At 37.4% G+C, this 18,745-nt stretch overlaps 1 protein-coding gene across 4 annotated transcripts in view; it reads right to left on the minus strand.

Annotated features, from left to right (window-relative positions):
- Positions 1–1,602: 1,602 nt before the first annotated feature.
- The window catches only part of EML5 (EMAP like 5), a 113,698-nt gene continuing 96,555 nt past the window's right edge, over positions 1,603–18,745 (minus strand). For all 4 annotated transcript variants that reach the window (XM_032690972.1, XM_032690976.1, XM_032690975.1 and 1 more), the window contains 9 exons: positions 16,689–16,846; positions 15,390–15,504; positions 14,711–14,899; positions 14,371–14,543; positions 12,975–13,137; positions 11,957–12,060; positions 10,224–10,377; positions 9,293–9,393; positions 1,603–8,968 (listed from right to left, as the gene is read on the minus strand). In XM_032690972.1, coding sequence (XP_032546863.1) covers positions 8,932–8,968; positions 9,293–9,393; positions 10,224–10,377; positions 11,957–12,060; positions 12,975–13,137; positions 14,371–14,543; positions 14,711–14,899; positions 15,390–15,504; positions 16,689–16,846 — 1,194 coding nt within the window. In that variant the 3' untranslated portion in view covers positions 1,603–8,931. The remainder of the gene's footprint in view (positions 8,969–9,292; positions 9,394–10,223; positions 10,378–11,956; positions 12,061–12,974; positions 13,138–14,370; positions 14,544–14,710; positions 14,900–15,389; positions 15,505–16,688; positions 16,847–18,745) is intronic.

Genomic DNA, 18,745 nt, shown 5'->3' on the forward strand with positions numbered 1-18,745 from the left:
GGGTAATGTTTCTTGTTTAAGATCAGGTGTGTTGAAGAAGAAAGTATGTCAGCAGAAGGGCTCAGAAAGCTTGTTCCTGAATTCGGATCACACCAGAAGTACTTTTTGTCCAGCGAGTGTTTGGTACGGCGCACACAACTGCTCTGCTGTTCCAGCACCAGCACTGAACTCTGCACCCCAGCACAGGGAAAAAGAGCAAATGCTTTGGCTTTTAGGTGTTTTTCAGCACAACAGACATCATAGCCCTTCCACTCTCTAAAACAGGGAGAAAACTTAAGACAAGGGAAATAAACCACTTCACAAGTCAGAACAGTTAAAGAATTATTGATGCTGTGCTCCATTTAAAAAGCCTATGAAATGCCACTTCACTTGAAAATAAATGCTCTCAGATGTCTCCATTTATACCAAGAAGAAAGAAGATACCTCTCTGAACCTCCTTTTGAAGAATCCTTTCTTCCTACTGGGCACATTCTGTAATTTTCTCCTTATGGCAAAAAAATAATCCACACACATGCCCATATATGTTTAAGTGGTATTAAAATGATGAAAAATGTTGAGCAGTAACATAAATGCACTTTTTTATTAAATCTTTTTTATCTTTTGGGGAACTACATTTGCACAAAAATATACAAAAGAATTTCTTTTTACAAATATTTACATTCAGTATCAGAAAACAATGTTAGCTACATATTTTAAACTTAAATTTGACAAATATAGTCTTGAATTCTGAAACTTAACACTCCAGGAAAGTATTTTTTAAATTTTTTTTTTAAATAAAGTACTCAAAGTTCATATTCAAATTTAAAAAAATCTTAATTAATGCAAAAATCTGACATTTAATTTATATATATGTGTATATATATATATATATATATATACTTTAAATAAACATATAACATTGTTACAGGAATTAGATGTTCATGGTGGAAACCAAAATGGAGTACAGTTAAACCCATGATCCTTATCACAGTAATACATGACCAGACCTTTGGACTACTTTAAAATACCTTTTTTTTTTTTTTTTTTTTTTGTTAAAGCAAGAGGGATTATCTGACACACTCCATAATGAAACAACAAATCTGAACAGACAACTGGATTTTAAGCTTAAAGACCTACAGTAAAATACTTTCCTAAGGTGACCTGACAGGGGAGTGGAGGAGGAGAGCGCTCTGGTATTGTGGGAAGCATTGGAATGGATTTTGAGATGAAAGACTGCAAAGAACATCATTTTTTTACAGCATTTCCCAATGCCTTCATTAGCTGTCCCTTGCAGAAATAGCTGCCACCATGAAGCTGTTTTCTGTGTGAGATGAGGAGACAATAATTTGTAAGGGCAGCAGAAGACCAGAACCACCTCCATGGCTGCACTTCATCTGTGCTGGGTTATAACCTACTGCACAGTGTTCAGTGTGAGAAAAGGAGCTGCTGCTTTTTCTCTGCTAAAAAATAGTAAATTAAAATCAAGCCACAAAGCTAAAAGTGTTTTGTTGGGTTTTGTTTTTTGTTTTGTTTTTTTTTAAGGGAACTGTTCTAATGCATTTAGTTAGTTTTTTACATTATTTCAAGTTACCGTTGTGGTCTTGAGCATATTCTAATGTGAAATTTTACATTAAAAATGCCTTTACTTTCTTCACAAATCAGTAATGCAGCTTTTCCATTGCTTAATATACTATGCCATATACCCATAACTGAACTAAAAAGGAGAAACAAAGCTTATAATTACCGGATACATCTTAAAACAAACAAACAAACGAGCTATTTCGCACCCGAAACCACAACACCATGGTACGCAGTAGCAAGTAAAGGAAAAACAGACCAGAAATGTGTAAAGTACTACCCAACAGCACCAACATTTCACAAAAGTACAAGAAACCATTTTTATTTCATGCAATTTGTGCCTGTGTTCATGCTTGGTGTTTCCTTAGAAAGGGTATTTACTGGATTCCCAAAGAATACACTGTAGAGCATGTCCTGGGTGCAACTGGTGGTTGAAAAAATGGTGGCATTTACAGCAGTACCACTTCCAGCTCCACTGCATGGAAAGATCCCCCCCTCCTCCCCAGTCGCAAGAATTTGCAACTAAGTTAATAGAAAATTAATTTTCAGCAACATAATGCTTGGTATTGGCTTTGTATTGCAAAGCACCCGAGAAAAAGCAAAGCTGTGGTAAAAGCCGACCTCTCTCAGCCACTCCACTGGGAAAAATATCTATTTGGCAGCTCAGGGGGGGTTGGGATAAGGGCTTCTGTGGGAAGAAAGAAGAGTAGTAATAGCCAAAGCTAATGGATGAATAATTGGAGAATATTACATGAAAAGGTTTTTTTTTTGTTTTCTTTAAAGGCTTATAATCCTGCAGAAGACTGAAACTAAAATACCCCCCTCCTACAGCCCTTCTTCAGAACCTGCCAATGCAATGCCTGTTTCAATAATCTACATCTTTTTCCTTAAGCCCTCGTCTTTTCCCCCATTATTTTTACAAATGCAGAATGATGTGAATCACACACATCTTTACATCACTGGAACAACCATGACAATAATTGGGGGGATATCTTTAAACACAAAAGACATTTGAAGTTTGTTGGTTTTGTTTTGTTTGAGGTTTTTTTGTGGGGTTTTTTGTGTTTGGTTTTTTTTTGTTTGTTTTGTTTGTTTTTGTTTTTGTGGGTTTTTTGTTTGTTGTTTTTCAATAAGCTCTCACATGACATTGTGCCCAAACTGAGCAAGATAGATATGTGTTGCTAAGGGCAAAATCACTTTGTAGGGTCTTGGAGTTATCTCATGAACAGCAACAGAAACTCAGGAAACTCGTATTTTGGCTTATGGAAGAGAAATCCAAAAACACCAAGTATAGAATATCCTGCCTCTCACATCCCAAAATCAATCCAGCTATTCATGCACAGATTTTGTGCTTCTTAGGAAGAGTTGCTACTGGTAAAGGTCCAGAATAACTCTACTGACTTATTTCTGCTCAGATATATTTGTAGGCCTACATTACATTCACCTGACTTCGTATATGGAGGCCCATGGCAAGGAATCACCAAAGGAAAATTCAGCTCATATATGATCTGAATTGCCCTCTGCAGTTACCTCTCTCTGTCACATCTTGAGTTAAATGTAATAGAGCCCATGGCTTTGATGTCTGTCCTCTTAAGTGTTGTGAATGCCTGGGAACAGAACCAAGAACTGGTGAATAAAGTTTCAGTGGGAAAGAAATAAGAGAGGCAGTAATCGATACAGCTTGGTTATGAAGAGTTTTCTGTATAATATTTCTTCGGTTTAATATTTTTTGTTTAAAGAACATATTTCAGAAGAGGCCTATTAAAACAATCAGTGTTTGGTTTAGGTGGAAAGATGAGTAGCATTTTAAAATACATCCTTAAACTCTTTTGCCTGAGCTCTCAGTACAGAGCACTTTTATCTTTATAAGTACTTACTTTGTTCCAACATGCATCCACTGCCACTGTGGGTGATCTGCATTAGCTGCTGAACCTCAGCACTAAACAGGTGTCCCACAGGAATGGGAGTGGAGAGAGCAATGAATGCGAGTGGCTGCATCATCCCAAAAACAGAGCAACCGAAGTTGCCTGCAGCCTTTCCTTGAGCTGTCTGCTGCTCTCCAGGCCTTGCACTTCCAAGCAGCCACTGAATATTTTCCATTTGAAACAAGATGTTTGCCACCCAACACCAGCCATATCAATTCTTTGGTCTTGCCTTTCCCTATTTATGAGTGCTCCTTCCTCTGCTTTCCTTTCATTTGCCTTTTCTCCATCTCAAACAATTTCTGGTTTCCGGTTACTGTTTCCTCCACCTTATGTTCCATAATTCAAAAAAGAAGCAGAAATTATAAGTATCATGGAAATTATAAGAATTGCCTATTGTGACTGTGCTTACACTTTTTGTTGTTGTTTTAAACTGAGGATGGGGAAGAGAACACATGTTCCATGATATCCTTTTTTTCCTCCTTCTTTCCAAAGAAGTACTGAATGGGTTGGATTGCTCGTTTCACAGTCAATAAAAAAACCTGAACAAACAAACAAACAAACAAAAACAAACAAAAAAACCCAAACCCAAAACAAAACAGGTGAAGGTATCAAGGTTATGACTGGTTTGCTGTTAGTAAACTGAGAAAGGGATGGCAAGCATTTACCCCATCTAGCGTCAAGTAGACTGGACAAAACCCACATAGCACTTCTTAGTTACAAATTATTTTGGCAAGGAAACCTATTGTGGCTTTTATGCATATTATACACCTAAAACTACTTTTTTTTCCCCCCTAAAATGAGATATGCAGAGTTGAAATCTGAAGTCAAAGTTAATTAAAGAGCGAAGCTGAGGATGGTGAAAGAAATGGGCTTGGTCTAACCACACCACAGTGATTGGTATAAAGAATGACAGCAGGCTTTGGCAAGCACATGGATCTATCCACATGAGCAAAAATCAAATGGTGCTAAAAATTTAGGACAACAGAGCAGATTGCAAGGAAGCATAAAAAACCAGTGAGAACAAAAAAACCATACATATGCAATACGACTAGGGATATTTACATCACTGATGTGGCAATTTATTTTGTGACTTGCAGTCTTACTTCCCTTTCTGTAGAGTCTACAGGATGCTCCACTGTGTCCAAAACACTGACAAGACAACATCTGTCTATAGCTTACGCTAACAGAATTTAAAATAGAAAAATCTTAAAGGATTAAGGCTTGTCACATGTCGCTGACAATGAGATAGGGAACATGTCACCTTGCCCATTTAAAGCACTGCATTTGAAGCCGAGATCCTTTGCTTGTCACACCACTACACCAGGCACAGCAAGTCCAACACGGGACTCCAGTGCCCGGCTTTGGAGTCACCCCCATGTGCATGTGGAGACTCGAGCACTGTTGGTGCAACCCAGAGAGCAGGTGAGGTGCTGCACAGACAGGTGCTCAGGGCTTGTTGAAGGGCACTGTGTGTCTTGGCAAACAGTGGGGCTGGAGTGGTTTAGGCAGCAGCTGAAAGAAGTGGGTCATGGTTTTAAACTACGCCACTCCTGAATGCTCTCAAAGTCCTGCTCTTGGTATTGAAGTCCTTTATTTCAGTCTAGTTTCTAGACTGAGATAACCCATCTGCAGTGTGCCTGCTTTCTGATGGTAGGTCAGCATTAACCTGGACTTGCATGAAGTTCAGTTATGCTGCAGTGAATCTTGCTAACACTGAAACACCGATATAGAGCAAAGTCAGAAGTTGCTCTGACTGTGTGCTTTCCTTCAGCTGTCAACAAGTGATAAAATAGGCTTAATTTTCTGAAATCCTTTCCTTATTTTAGTTTTACACCATCTCTTGCTTTCCCTAGCAAAATCAGAAAGTCATATATGACGACTGCCTCCTTGAGAATAAAAAAAAATAAATTAGGATTTCAAGTCTAAATGATTTGACATATTTGGCTAATTTGCTCTCTCTGACCTAATTTTCAACTATATTCCTCAGTTCCTGCACTATGGCAACTTTCAGTTCTAAACGTGTTTAATTTTGCTTGGTCGTAGGAGCTGGATTTTCCTCTTTCTCTTTTTTTTTTAAGTACACTTACAGCTTTCAAGGGCACATTTATTTTTTTAAGTGAAACGCCATTTTATTTTTATTGAATTAGTTTTCTAGTTAATTTCTTTTATTACTAACAATATTGATGACTAAAGATCCCAAAGATGTATGTTTGCCGCTAACCAAAAAAAACAAGCTACAGGACAAAATTATCCACTATGAGTGATTTAATTATAAAAGAACTTTCGCCTCCCCTTCCCTGATGTTGTATAACCACAGAAGAGGTTTTCTTCAGCTTCAGGCAGAGCCCTCCTGCCCACAGTTCTCTCTGATGCTTCCAAATTAACATTTGTCACTACTCCCTCCACATTCCAGCTTCTTCCCTGACCTATCCTTCAGGGTTCTGTCATCCTCTGCCTTTTATGTGGAGCAGCCAGCCTTGAGCTCCCACTGCCTGTTCCCACATACACACGCTTCAAGCACAGGTGGCAACAACGAGCGAGTTACTACAGTAGCATTTAATGTAAACAGCAAATGAGGCACAGTAGCAAAGCACCATCACAGACAAGAAGACCAAAAAAAACCCACAAAGCTGCCAACTTTGATCATGCTTATAGCCAGCTCTTCTCTTCAGCACCTACAAAATATGCTCCAAACTGTCCTCAGGAAGAAAACTGCAACTGAGGCTCTACTCACTCCTCTCCTCAATATTTGTGATCGTTCCCAGCCGGCTGATCCCATTTTACCTGGCAAACCACTGAGCGGTTTTGCCAGGGAAAATACTAGCTACCAATACGGGCTGCAATAGGAGGAACAATGCTGGTAGTTTAGTTTTTTAAGAGCTCCTCAGCTTCCAGCTCCCATCCCAGCCCTTTACAGTAGCAGTGAGGTTTGGAAGAGAGTGGAAAAGCACAAGATCTGGAGGCTCACCCCATCAGCCTTGCAGCTCCCAGGGCAGCCCTGCTGCAATTCACCTGCCCAATTCTTGCTCGTCTTTCACCTCTGGTGTGGCCTTGGGGATTCTTCAGGGCAAAAGCACCAATGGACAAATTATCAGTGCACAGGCACAGCATTAATGAAGAGGGTAGGGGGAGGGAGAAAAGAGGACCAGTGACGGGGATCTCAGAAACAAACCTTCTTGATCCACATACCTCCTTCTTTGGGTGAAGGCCTGTGGAAGAGCTCATTAAGTGTAGGATTTTGAGGGGAAAACTCAGAGACAGAAAAATACGGACTTTGATCTGGCAGTCTGAGTAGGACAGACTATGAAGGAGCTCTTAACAGTCATCCATTATGATCCAAGGCAACTTTAAAATAGAGGCAGGATAAATCTTACTTCAAGTCAAGAAGTCCTGCAGAGACGCGTTTAATAAGGGACAGAATCACAGCCATAGAATAGCACACTGCAACCTATTCCTCTGGTATAGATAAGATTTAAATGCCAGAGACTAATTTTCATATAAAACAGGCAGGCAGGAAACAAGGTTATGAGATAGATTAGGTCTAATCTCAATTCTCATACATAATTCCCGTAAAGTAAAAAATGTTACCAGCAAGATCTCCCTGTACACTCATGACCAAATCCACACAGTGTTTGCTCCTGTAGAATAGCAGCTGCATGACTGGCAAGACTTTGCTAAGAACCATCTCATGCTGAGAAACCTGATAACTGTTTAGTTCATAAACTTCTTTAAAATAAATATTTGTTATATCTTGATATATAAAATATATTACCTAAAACAGTTGGGTAACTAACTTTGTATAGAACATAACAAGCCTTTTGGGATGTAGGAGAGCACAGAGGTTTGGCTCAGTAACTTTTTTCCTTCTTTTCTACCTGCAAGCCCTCCCATTCTCTCTGTAACCACCATGCACACAAGATGCTCAGAAGAAGAGATGAGGTTTGTTTCTTTTTTACTTGTATCTGGCACAAAAAATTGCAAGAGATGAATAATACCAAAGCCTACTGACAGACCTAAACAAGTGCCACTGCCAAAGCAATGCTGGCTTACACAGAGAAAGAGAGCTTTACGTTCACAGCAGAATGCCATGATGAGAGCAGTGCTGATAATTAGTGACTTTGTTCTCTGGTATGTTGCATGAAAATTAACTGTCTGTAATGCATCTTTGTGACATGATTTAGACAAACAGCTGATGAAATCTTCCTCACTTGTACCCAAAACATAGCTTTGTTCAGTTTTTTTTATCACTGAAATGTTTTTCCAACTTAAAGTCTCAGTTATGTTACAGGATAGAATAAATGCTAGAGATGACAGCAGGCCCATTTAAAGAAGCATATGATTGGACATTTTTTACAATCAGAAGAGAAATCTGAGTAGAGACCTCTCCCAGATAGTCCTAACTCTGTTAAAAAGATCAAATGTACAAAATATAATGCTTGGAAAGTTTATATTCTCTCTGAATCTCCCTTATGATGCTGAGAAAATAAAATGAATTCATATTGCTATGAAATTCTATTTTTGCCACTGGTGACATCCGAAGCTTTATTGATTAAGAAGACTACAAAATCCTCACCCTAGTCCTCATTTCCAGTATGGAGGCTAACAGCCCAGTCAAGTAACACAGCAATAATCTCTCTTCCACTGAGAATACTTTTATTCACAAGGCAAAAACTGGAGTTAGACTTTTAGGTAGTGGGAAAGGCACTCGCAAAGTGAGCAAATCTATTTTTGCTCACAGAACTAATTTAATGTTTAAGTGCAACAAAAACACTAAATTAGCCATGAAGATCATGCATATCCAACGGCTTTCACCAGACACGACTGTGACCCAGGCCTCTAAATACAGAAATATTTCAGTCCTAAGGAATCAGCTCTGTTATTTTCTGCTTCACCAGATGATGTTTCCTTTTGACCAGCCATAGAAATATAATTTCCATTATAATAAACATTTATTAAAATACTATTTATTTGAGAGTTGATATATTGTCTCTTTCAGTAATAAAATATGGAATACTCTTTTTATCTATGCTATTTGGACCTTAAAACTTAAAGGAAAAACATTCATGCTGAAAATAGATCAATGTACAGCACTAGGTCAGAAATAGCATCACTTAATTAAAACCCCAGGAACTTGCTGTGATACTGTACATTGATTAACAATTCACTTTTTCCTTTTATCCACATATTCCATTTTCAACATCTGGCAGTGAGTGGAATACAAACCCAGATTATCTGATACTGAAGCAAATCTAGCAGCCTCAGCATATCTGTGACAGTCCATCCTTCTGGCAGACTCTAGGTACCTGTCTTTCAGAGACAGAGTGCTCTGTGTCTTGGGGCAGCACCATTTCTTACACATGCAGGGCACAGTAGAACGTCACATTGCAATCCTGGGTATTTCATGCCTGGTACTTCATGCAGTGTCCTCTTGCAGGTCTCCATGTCTCTCTCAATGAGGCATATGCACACATTTCCAAACAAATAAGCTGTGTTTTCAAGCAGATATTAAATATGAAATACAGCAGACTACAATGTTGTTAAAAGAAATGGCTAACACAGCCAAAAGAAAAATTTCAGTTAAAAGTATGATGCTCTGAATATAGATGCCAATGTTTTAACTTATTAAATCTTAACTGTTCGCATTAACATTTGGGCTATTTATTTTGTCACAAATATCCTTCTCTTCATGCACGAACAGGAAAGCAAGTACATGGATAAAAAGTTGAAGGCTGAACTTGAACTTTACATTGTTATGGACTGTCCATCTCTACTGCTGTGTACTTTTGGACAGTAACGGAAAGGATACATACCTGCAGTCGTCCCCTCCGGCACTGACCACGTATCTATCTCCACTTGTAAATCGAATATTAGTTAAGTGGGCAGAGTGACCTAAAAATCGTTTGTGTTTTGCCTGAAAAAAACCCCAAACAACAACAGAATGAGACAGTCTAAATATTCTGTGCCCTCCTGAATCAAACAAGGCATGCATGTTTTTAATCTACCTTTCTATTGAATCACATATTTATATCATTCAGAAGTTATATAGGTTATCAAATGTGAAAAATCTCCTGAAGGAGAACTACCACTGAGCTGCAGTGCAGAGTGAGTTGTCACCAAATGAGAGAGTGCTTGCAAATTGGGAACAACGATCAAGCTGACACAATACCATGAAATATATCTTGTCACATGATTAACTTGTACATTTTGTGTAAAATTCCTAACACTGAAAAAAAAAATTAATTGTAATCGTGTGAGCAGTTTAAACTGTGCAATCTCTAACCTTGAAAATTAACAGTGAAAGCAAATTAAAAGAACACTATAAATTAAAATTATAAAAACAGTGAAACAAACTGACAGCATTGGTAAAAAATATGTAAACCCTTCATCCATGGAGATACACAGATGGGACTAAAATCACCAGCTGTCTTCCTCATCTGTCAAAAGGATCAAAGATGAGGAAACTACTAAAGGCTTCGAGATTTTCAGTATGAAGGCACTATGTTAATGCAGGCTGGCAGACAATATCAGCATATACAAGAGGTTATAGCAAGAGTTCTTGCTCAAAATGGTAGGAAAACTCTGAGGTGAAACATGCTTACAAGACTATGGAGCTAAAGTTATATTAAAAAGCTACAAATTTAGAGAAGAAAATATTTCAATCATATGTCTTCTACAGAAACAAGACAAGACCATAATATCAACAGTACTTGTTGCTGTAAACGTGCAAAAACAAGTTCTTACAAATTTTTCAGGACATGGAAAGTCAAACAGTTTGACCATGCCAAAATCATCGCCTGTTACAAGATTGATTCCCGAGTGAGAGACACAAGCACAGTTTACATCAGCTTTTTCAGCATGCCTGGACCAGATTCCAATTACTTCATCCCCTAGAACACTGAAAAAGAACAGCAAAGAGATTCTTTTGAAAACCACAGCAAAAACAATAGAGTAACAAAATAGAAAGCTGCTCGCATACAGTAACCAGTTCCATAAAAATGAAATTTTGACATTTTATTCTCACACATACATGACTTCTATAAGTTTTATTCTGTAATTAATTTTTGTATCATTCTATAATTGCTTCTGAAACTGATTCAGTGATATAATTCCCAAAATGTTGTAGCACATGGCAACACTAAGAAGCAGAAGTGAAATCAATAGTACTAATATTGTCCAGTGAGGCATTCACAAAAAAAAAAAAAAGAAAAAAAGAAAAAAAGAAGAAAGAAAGGACAACAGAAATAGAACGTCACAGCAAAAGCATTAGATGAATAAGTTCCAGTTTTTGGAAAGTAAAAAATTGTATATTCTCATTATAACTTATAACTATGCTCTGTTGATTCTGTAACATTTTCATATCCACTGAAGATTTAATTATTTTAAGATTCCAGAAAATTGCCTTTGCAAAGCCTTATAAAAAGGCTTTTATTCAGCTCTGCTTACCATGTATATGCATACTTCCAAGAATGCACAGAAACAAGCATTTGTTAACAGGTGAATGATTTGGGAATTTTCTGTGATTCCTTCCCCTCAATTCAGAGCACAGTACACTACATTCAAAAAGGCATGATTTACATCAGGCACACTGAATTGGATCAGAAAATACCAGTTTCTTGTTTTCGTATCAAAGAGGTGACAAAACTTATTACCCAAAGAAAAAACAGAAATCTAGAAAATGAGTCTTTCAGAGCCCTTTCAATGCTTACAGTTTTAGTTACATCTTGCAGCAAAGTCAGGATTATTATTGTTTAAAGTGGTTCATATGTGGAAAACTTTCAGGTATTTATTCTCAATTTTTGTCTGAGGGTGATAATTAGAGGACAATTACTGAAAGCAGGCAAAGGAGACTGAAATGAGGTACAAAAAAAAAATCAGATTTGCATAAATAGAAAACAAATTATTTAAATTTTAATTAAAAATAAAATATGGTATCATTCTTCATGTAATATCTTGAAAGAAATATAATAATTTTAATGCATTTAAAAGTACTTTTGCATGCCTTTTAATTTGCAAATGTTAATAGCAACTTTATTATACAGTTACAATTAGTCTCATACTATAAATAAACTTGAATTACCCCAGCTGTGTACTGTCTTTTCGGGTTTTGATATGTACTCTCATCACTATTTTGAAGCAAATAGTGCATTATTCCAGAAAATTTGCACAGTGCAATGAAAAAACTACTGAGGTTGCAAGAGTTGCACCAAAGGAGCTAGAGATAGCCAGAGAGTAGAAAGGCACTTTGTGAGAGCTCAGTTTTTATCGGATGTCCTCACTGTCCCCCAGCTCATGTCTGATGAGGGAATGTGCTGTGCACTGCCTTTTGCTGTACTGCTGCTCTGTTGCTGGAGTAGATGGGTGTGTTAAAAGAAAATATGTGACTGAATGAAGGGATAAAATACGCTTTTAAACAGTAGGTGTTTCTCCTGGGAGTTACAAGTGTTTTAACAGGTGTAAATATGTGACTCATTTACCTTGTCCAAGTAGCCCATGTTATTCTGTCAATCACAGCTTGGTCCACAAGCTGTTTTCCTGAAGGCACTTCATACACTTGCCTTTTGTAAGACCCCGTAGAGACCTTTGAGATGACCACAGAGAATTTAGAACAGATTAACTTGTTTCAAAAGATGAAAGTATAAATCTAAAGGGTTTTGAAAAGCATTTTCTTACTCCATAAAGTAACTTAGCTATTAAGAAAACTTGGTCAATGAATTGAAAATTCTCAAAAATCCATACAGGCATAAAGCAACAGTGAGAAAGCATAAGATATCTTAACATTTAAATCTCTAATTAATAAAAACCAATTGAAACATCTCACATTCTGCACATATTAATTCTCTCTATATATTGTGTGCTAGTGTGTGTGTACACTCAAATAAGGCAAAATAAATTCCTATCTTTAAAACTGATGCATGCAAAAGCATTCCTCTCAGCCTGTAAATGTTGATTTGATGATGAGAGAAGCTTACTTCTCCTTTCAGATGTGAGTAAAATATAGAAAGCAAACTATACAGAATTTATTTTGATTTTAAGAACTTTCTTGAGCCCTCCTATGGTTGGGAGTTGCAACACCATGATTTTGGCGCCACTCCACAAAGGCTACCACTAAAATGACTTGTAATGCCATCGTTGGCATTACCCTGGTCAGAGTGTATTGGTCAGAGTCCAGGGCCCTGCCTGGGCCTGCACAATGACAGACTGTACTCTTTCCTCTTTTAAGATGGTCCATCAGCATCAGAGATAAATAAAGCAGGGAGGCACAGTAATTTTGAATCCTGTTTCTCATTTCTATGCTTATTTCTTGTATTTAATCTCCAGGAATACTATTCAAAATTTAAGGCATCCACTTATCACTACAACAAAGTAACAGTCTAGTGACAGCAACATATTACCAACATTTAGTTACAAAATTTAGAAGTAGTCAAAGGAGAACACCTGCAGAACATGTTGTAGGTTTTTCATTCAGTACCTTGAACAATTAATGATTGGTACCTGGAGATAAGAGCTATCGGCAGAGAAGTCCATCTGGATCACAAAACTTGGGATATCTTTGCAATAGCTGATTCGATTTAGTGTGGGACCCAAAGTCAGATCATAAAAATCCACTGCATTCTCACTGGAACCGACTGCTAAGTATCGAGAATCTGGGCTAAACCTGAACAGATAAACACAGGTTGGCACTTACAGCAGATTCTAACATTTGAGGAGTACAGGTAAATTTGCATTTCAAGTATCTGCTATCCAGAACTAGAGAGAGGCAGAGTATTTAGTCTGCTAAGCACAATAACTTTTTAAATGAAATTTTCAGGGAATGCATATCCAGTCAAAGGTGGCAATAATTTTGGTACAGATGACACATATAAGCGAACTGGGAACATCTCTTGAATACTTCTGTCCATTACCTGATGTCATGACCATCTCAATGGTCCAACACAACTTGTGACATGCCCCTGATGACTTTGACTCTCAGATACTAAAAAGGTTATGAGCTAGAAAAATTAAATGGTGAAAATGAAGAAAAGCCAGAGCTTCTATATGAAATGTACTGAAAAGATGTGAAATCAGACCTTCTGTCTTCACACAGTGGGTTTTTTCCTCCAGTTTTCCTTTCTAGTCTTCAGTAGCTTCCTGAGTTGAAAAAATTCCTCACAGCCCCTTCTGTGTTACTAGGGCAGTTTCTTTATTTCTGTTCTCTCTGAAAGTACCTTCGGACAGCTTTCTGATTCCAACCACCCCCTAACTCCTGCAAGGTCCCTGTTTGCTCATATTTCTCTCTCATCTCACTTAGCTCTCCAAAAGCTTTCCTAATCTGATCGTGACCAATTTATCTCAGAGAAGAAGCGTCTTGTCCTCCACTCAAGAAATAGGCAAATTTGACTTCTAACTCCTTTCTAACAGACACAACAAAGAGCAAACTGACAAACAGACATTTCCATTATCTCTCACAATCCCATCTTCATCTCTAAATTTCTGATCTCATTTTACCTCCTGCACATTGTCTCTTACCTCGAGTGTGCCAAACACACCACACAGCTCGGTGTCATTGGCAAAAGTGCTGAGGGTGCACTCAACACTACTGTCCACGCTGCCAACAAAGATGTTAAACAACAACAACCCCAATGCCAGCCACCGAGGAACACCACCCAACACTGGTGCCCATTCCATCAGCCTTTTTGACCAATAGCTCTCTCTTATCTTCAGGTACCTCCTCCTTCCTTTTTATTCTTGGTATCAGAGTAATCACAAAAACTCCACAATTCTCTCATTGATTCCAGCTCTCTGAAATACCATTGCAATGCTCCTTAGAACACAAAACAGTATTTTTAAAACTCAAAATATTAGAGATTTCTAGCATACTGCAATAGGCAAAGGGATTATATTTTCTGACCTGATATCTTGAATCGCTGATCTTCTGTCTCTTTTTTTCCCCCAAATTTTTAGAGAGGTCACAAGTAAGATAATAAATTCTCCATTTTTCATGCCAATAGCTACCATATCACCTTCTGGGCTGTAACAAACAGTACGAGCTGCATGTCCTAAGCTGACTTTGTTTAGCATCTTCTGTGAAGAAATAAAATCCCAAAATAGTAACTGTTATTATTTGTCCATATTTTAAAAGCACCTTACACTAATAGTTTGTTAACATGATAACAGTATCAGATGGATTATTCTCAGAATACATTAAAAACCAAGTTTCAAGTCTGCAACACTACTAAACAACTACCTACCTTTTCAACAATATCCCAGAGTCTTACTGTGCCATCTTCTGCAGCAGAAAGGAAAAAATCTCTGGATGGATGCGTGGCTAGGCCCCAGATTGGTCCATCCATATGACCATTAATTAGAATGTTACATGCAGCATTTTTCTCTCCAACTTCAATTATTTCAGCATTTCTTGTCCCAACGAGAATTTTCCCCTTGAACAATAGTGAAGGAATTATCTCTGATGTAATATATTAACCACTCATGATGAACAGTAATAAAGATATAATCTAGAGCTATTGTTCTGTCAAGAAAGTTTGCTTAAATTGACTTGTTAAATAATCAAAGTTATTTTATTTTTTAAACTCCTCTGATTTATTGAAGTACAAAGCTGTATAGAAATCATAATGGTAGTTGAGTTATTGCTTGTAATATGATACTTGATATTTGATATCCAAAGTGTGAAAATAGAAAAGAAATAATTAATTAGTCTTTAATAAAAATATATATGAATATTATCCTAAGTAAGACTGAGATCTCACGAAGTAGATGTTCTTCTGCTGCAATATCCATTGTAGACACCTTCTAACTTAACCTTTAATTTCAAATAGTAATTATAAGAGAAAGCAGAAGTCATTTATCCGATATTTACAGAAGAACCTACAAATTATAAGCTTTATTTTACAGACAGAAGGCTTTCTTTACCTTGCCTCTACAAACAGAGCGAACACAGTCTGTCATTTGTCCTGTCTCTAGTCTGAAGGCACGACATCTTTTTAGCTCTTGATCCCATAGCTTAACTGCTCCACCTTCCTTTGAGCTATGAAGACATCAGGAACAACCATGAGTATAATGGCTGGCACAAAAAAGACAATTAATATATGAAAGAACTATGTTATTTAATGTAATATATTGCAAATGAGGCATTTTTCATTTGTTTTTACTGAACTTGATATTAATATGCTGAGCCTCCTAGCTAAGCTAGACATACTGATTCCATGTTCTTACTGTACTACTTTGCAGAACAAGTTGAAAAATTATCAATATATAATTGAGGAAAGCAGGAAAGATATGTATTTTACTTCTGTGAAATAAATGACAAAAAGATTTTTACTTTTGTGAAAATTTCACTGTTTTCACTGCTGTGAAATAAATGACAAGGATACAGCAGAAAAAATACACATTAATTGCACAAGATTACCCAACTAATAAGTATTAATTATGAAAACACTAAGTATTTCCCACTCACTTGCAAAAACACTGGTATTTCAGTAAAGAACACATTCAAATAAAAAAGTTTCTGAAAAGGAGATAATGTTTACTGAATCAGTTATAAATCTGGCATTTCCAGTTGAGCTGGAACATGTCTTATGTGTTTTCCACAGAGAAAAAAATCTCCCCTAACAGACACAAAATAAAATGTTCCACAATATTGGCTGCCTGTGTTACAACTTTGATTACTTTGTATTTGTACTAGGAAAAGCATCACCTGACTGATGTAATGCAGTATAATTGATAATGCAATATTACTAATAACCCATTCACATAATTTATTTTACACTTGCCTATTATTTTTAAACAAAATAGTGTAAAGTCAGCATAAAGGCCTAAAAAAGCTTCACATATGCTTCAGAAAAATGACTGTTATCTAGAAGTTAAAATTATGAAGAACTACTTGTACAGCATTTAGATTCTGATTCATGCCCCTTGGCTTTAGGTAATTAAGCATGGCACCCTTGTCAGGGGCTGGAGTTTTACAAGATCCTAGCAACTCTAAGCTTCCTCTTATAATCAATGGGAAAAAATAGGTAGTTGGAGCTCATGTGGGGTCACCTGCACTTTGGTCATGGTGGCTACTCTTTTCCTAATACCTGGTCAGGGATCCGAAAGGGACTACTCTTCTAGCTCTGGTGTCTCAGCTGCCTAGTGTTAGATGGGATGAATCTAAACCATTTTCAAAGAGTACATATGCATGCAGAAAAAAAAAGAGGAAGGAAGACTCACGGCCTTTCTTTGCCTCCTGTAACAATCAAACCATCTCTTAATGTGGTGTACATTGTGAAAACAGGTCCATTGTGAGCTTTGGCCACAATTCGTACCAACACATGATCTTTCCAAACACAAACATCTCCACTGATAGTACCTGTAAATGTCAAGTTATTCTGAAAAGGGGAAAAATAAACTCATCATCTGATTCTTAGTAAGGCAGGAAGAAAAACATTCAGAAATAAAGATCATCACCATTTGCATTTAGGCTAAATTGCTTTTATTTGCTGCTGTAGAAGAGGAAGCTGTCGAAGGAGCAATAAGAACCTCTAGAGATACAACAGTGAGGTACTACATTCCTTCTTGAAGTCTGAAATATGCTTTCTTGTAGCTAACAGGCTCTGCACTGCAAGAAGAAATGCAATGACTTAAGCTTCAGCCATGTGGTTATCTGTACTTTCAGCCCATCAAGTGTGCAACGTGTAGTAAAACAGTAGAAAATCACAGTAAATATTGACATTTCACACAAACAGGCAATTTTCATCCCCTTGCTATGTACATTACACTTGCAGTAATTTTTGTGAACATACTCACTGGATTACAGTATCCATTAGTTTAAGAAGAAGAGTTTAACTTAAAACTAAAATCTGCCTGTTCTTCTTTACTTCTGCTTCCTGTTCTTGAAAGGTAACAAAAATAATTTGAATTGCAATTTATTAGGATACACTTAAAACCAAGAGGAACCCGTTATTGAGCAAAACTGTTTTAGTAACTTACATGAACAATCCTCAAATTCAGCATCATATGTAGTATTACGGAGTATCATTATGCATGTACAGATGTGGCATGAACACTTTCCTTAACTGAAGTGGGTTGATGTTGTACATCCTTTTTTTAAAGGAGAGTGTGTGTGTGCGTGTGTGTGTGTGTATCTAATAAAATAAAAGAGGAATTGAAAATGAACGTGAGAGCAGATACTCTGTCCTCTCAGCATATCTGTTAGGCCATTTCCAGCTTCCGTTTAGGGACATGTGAACTAGCTCCTTCTGAGACCAAACCAAGAGCACTCCCAGAACTGCTCCCTACATGAAATACGGAGAACACACTGGGTTTTGCTTTATTCAGTTTGCACAGCATTTCACAAAACCCCTGCAAATTCTGCATCCTCAAACAACGTCAAACCAAACCCCAGGCCATTTAGCATACAGCCTGATTCTCACCCTAAGAATCTGCCTCTCGATAAGAAAGTTTACAGAGGTTTCCCAAACCCTTTACTAATGCCTGGGCTGTGCATCAGTAACAGTTATTTGAAAAATATCTTGTTTCTTTATAAGACTCTCTTTTAAATCAGACAGACACTCCTCTGGAAAAGAGACAGCATTATGAAAAAATGAAACCACAGGCCAGTTACAGTTTCAAAAAGCACAATTGATGGTGTAAATTCAGTCTGGATCAAACAGGCAGATCACCAAACAGGACAGTATTGCACGCAAGGAATGTGAAGCACCACTTCCCAAACGAAATCTGTGGCTTTCTGCCCAGCTGAAGAGATGAGTGCTGCTCATACAGAGCAACTCCTGAAACAGCAGTGCCACGGAACTTAGCAACAAGGTCTGCACATGTCAAGAACACCCCAAAGCAAAACAAAACCCTACTGTGGTTGTCTAACAGTGTCTAACAGTCACAGACGTTAACAAATGCCCCAGGGCAACGCAGCTCTCTGATCACCCATGAGCAGCAACACATACAGATTATAATAGAATCACCTCCGGATGGGCATAAAATTAGCCTCATTTCTACTGTTTGGTTCCTGCAGTCTAGACTCAGTTTTGTTTTACCTGGATTAAATACCAAGCAGTGTATTACCAGTCCAAAGCACCTATATTTGTTTCTCTTGAAAAAATACAAATCTATAATCTTCTTTTCTTTTCTGTTCTAAAGAAAGCTGGTATTAGTTCTAATTAGCAGGCAAGTATTAGAAATGCTAAACTGAGTTTAAAAAAACAACTGAGATACTCATTAGCAGGTTAGAAAAGTCTCACTAAACTGAATAAAGGCAGAAGGATAAAAACATT

Source organism: Chiroxiphia lanceolata, chromosome 6, assembly GCF_009829145.1.
Source record: "Chiroxiphia lanceolata isolate bChiLan1 chromosome 6, bChiLan1.pri, whole genome shotgun sequence".
NCBI classification, from domain to species: Eukaryota; Metazoa; Chordata; class Aves; order Passeriformes; family Pipridae; genus Chiroxiphia; species Chiroxiphia lanceolata.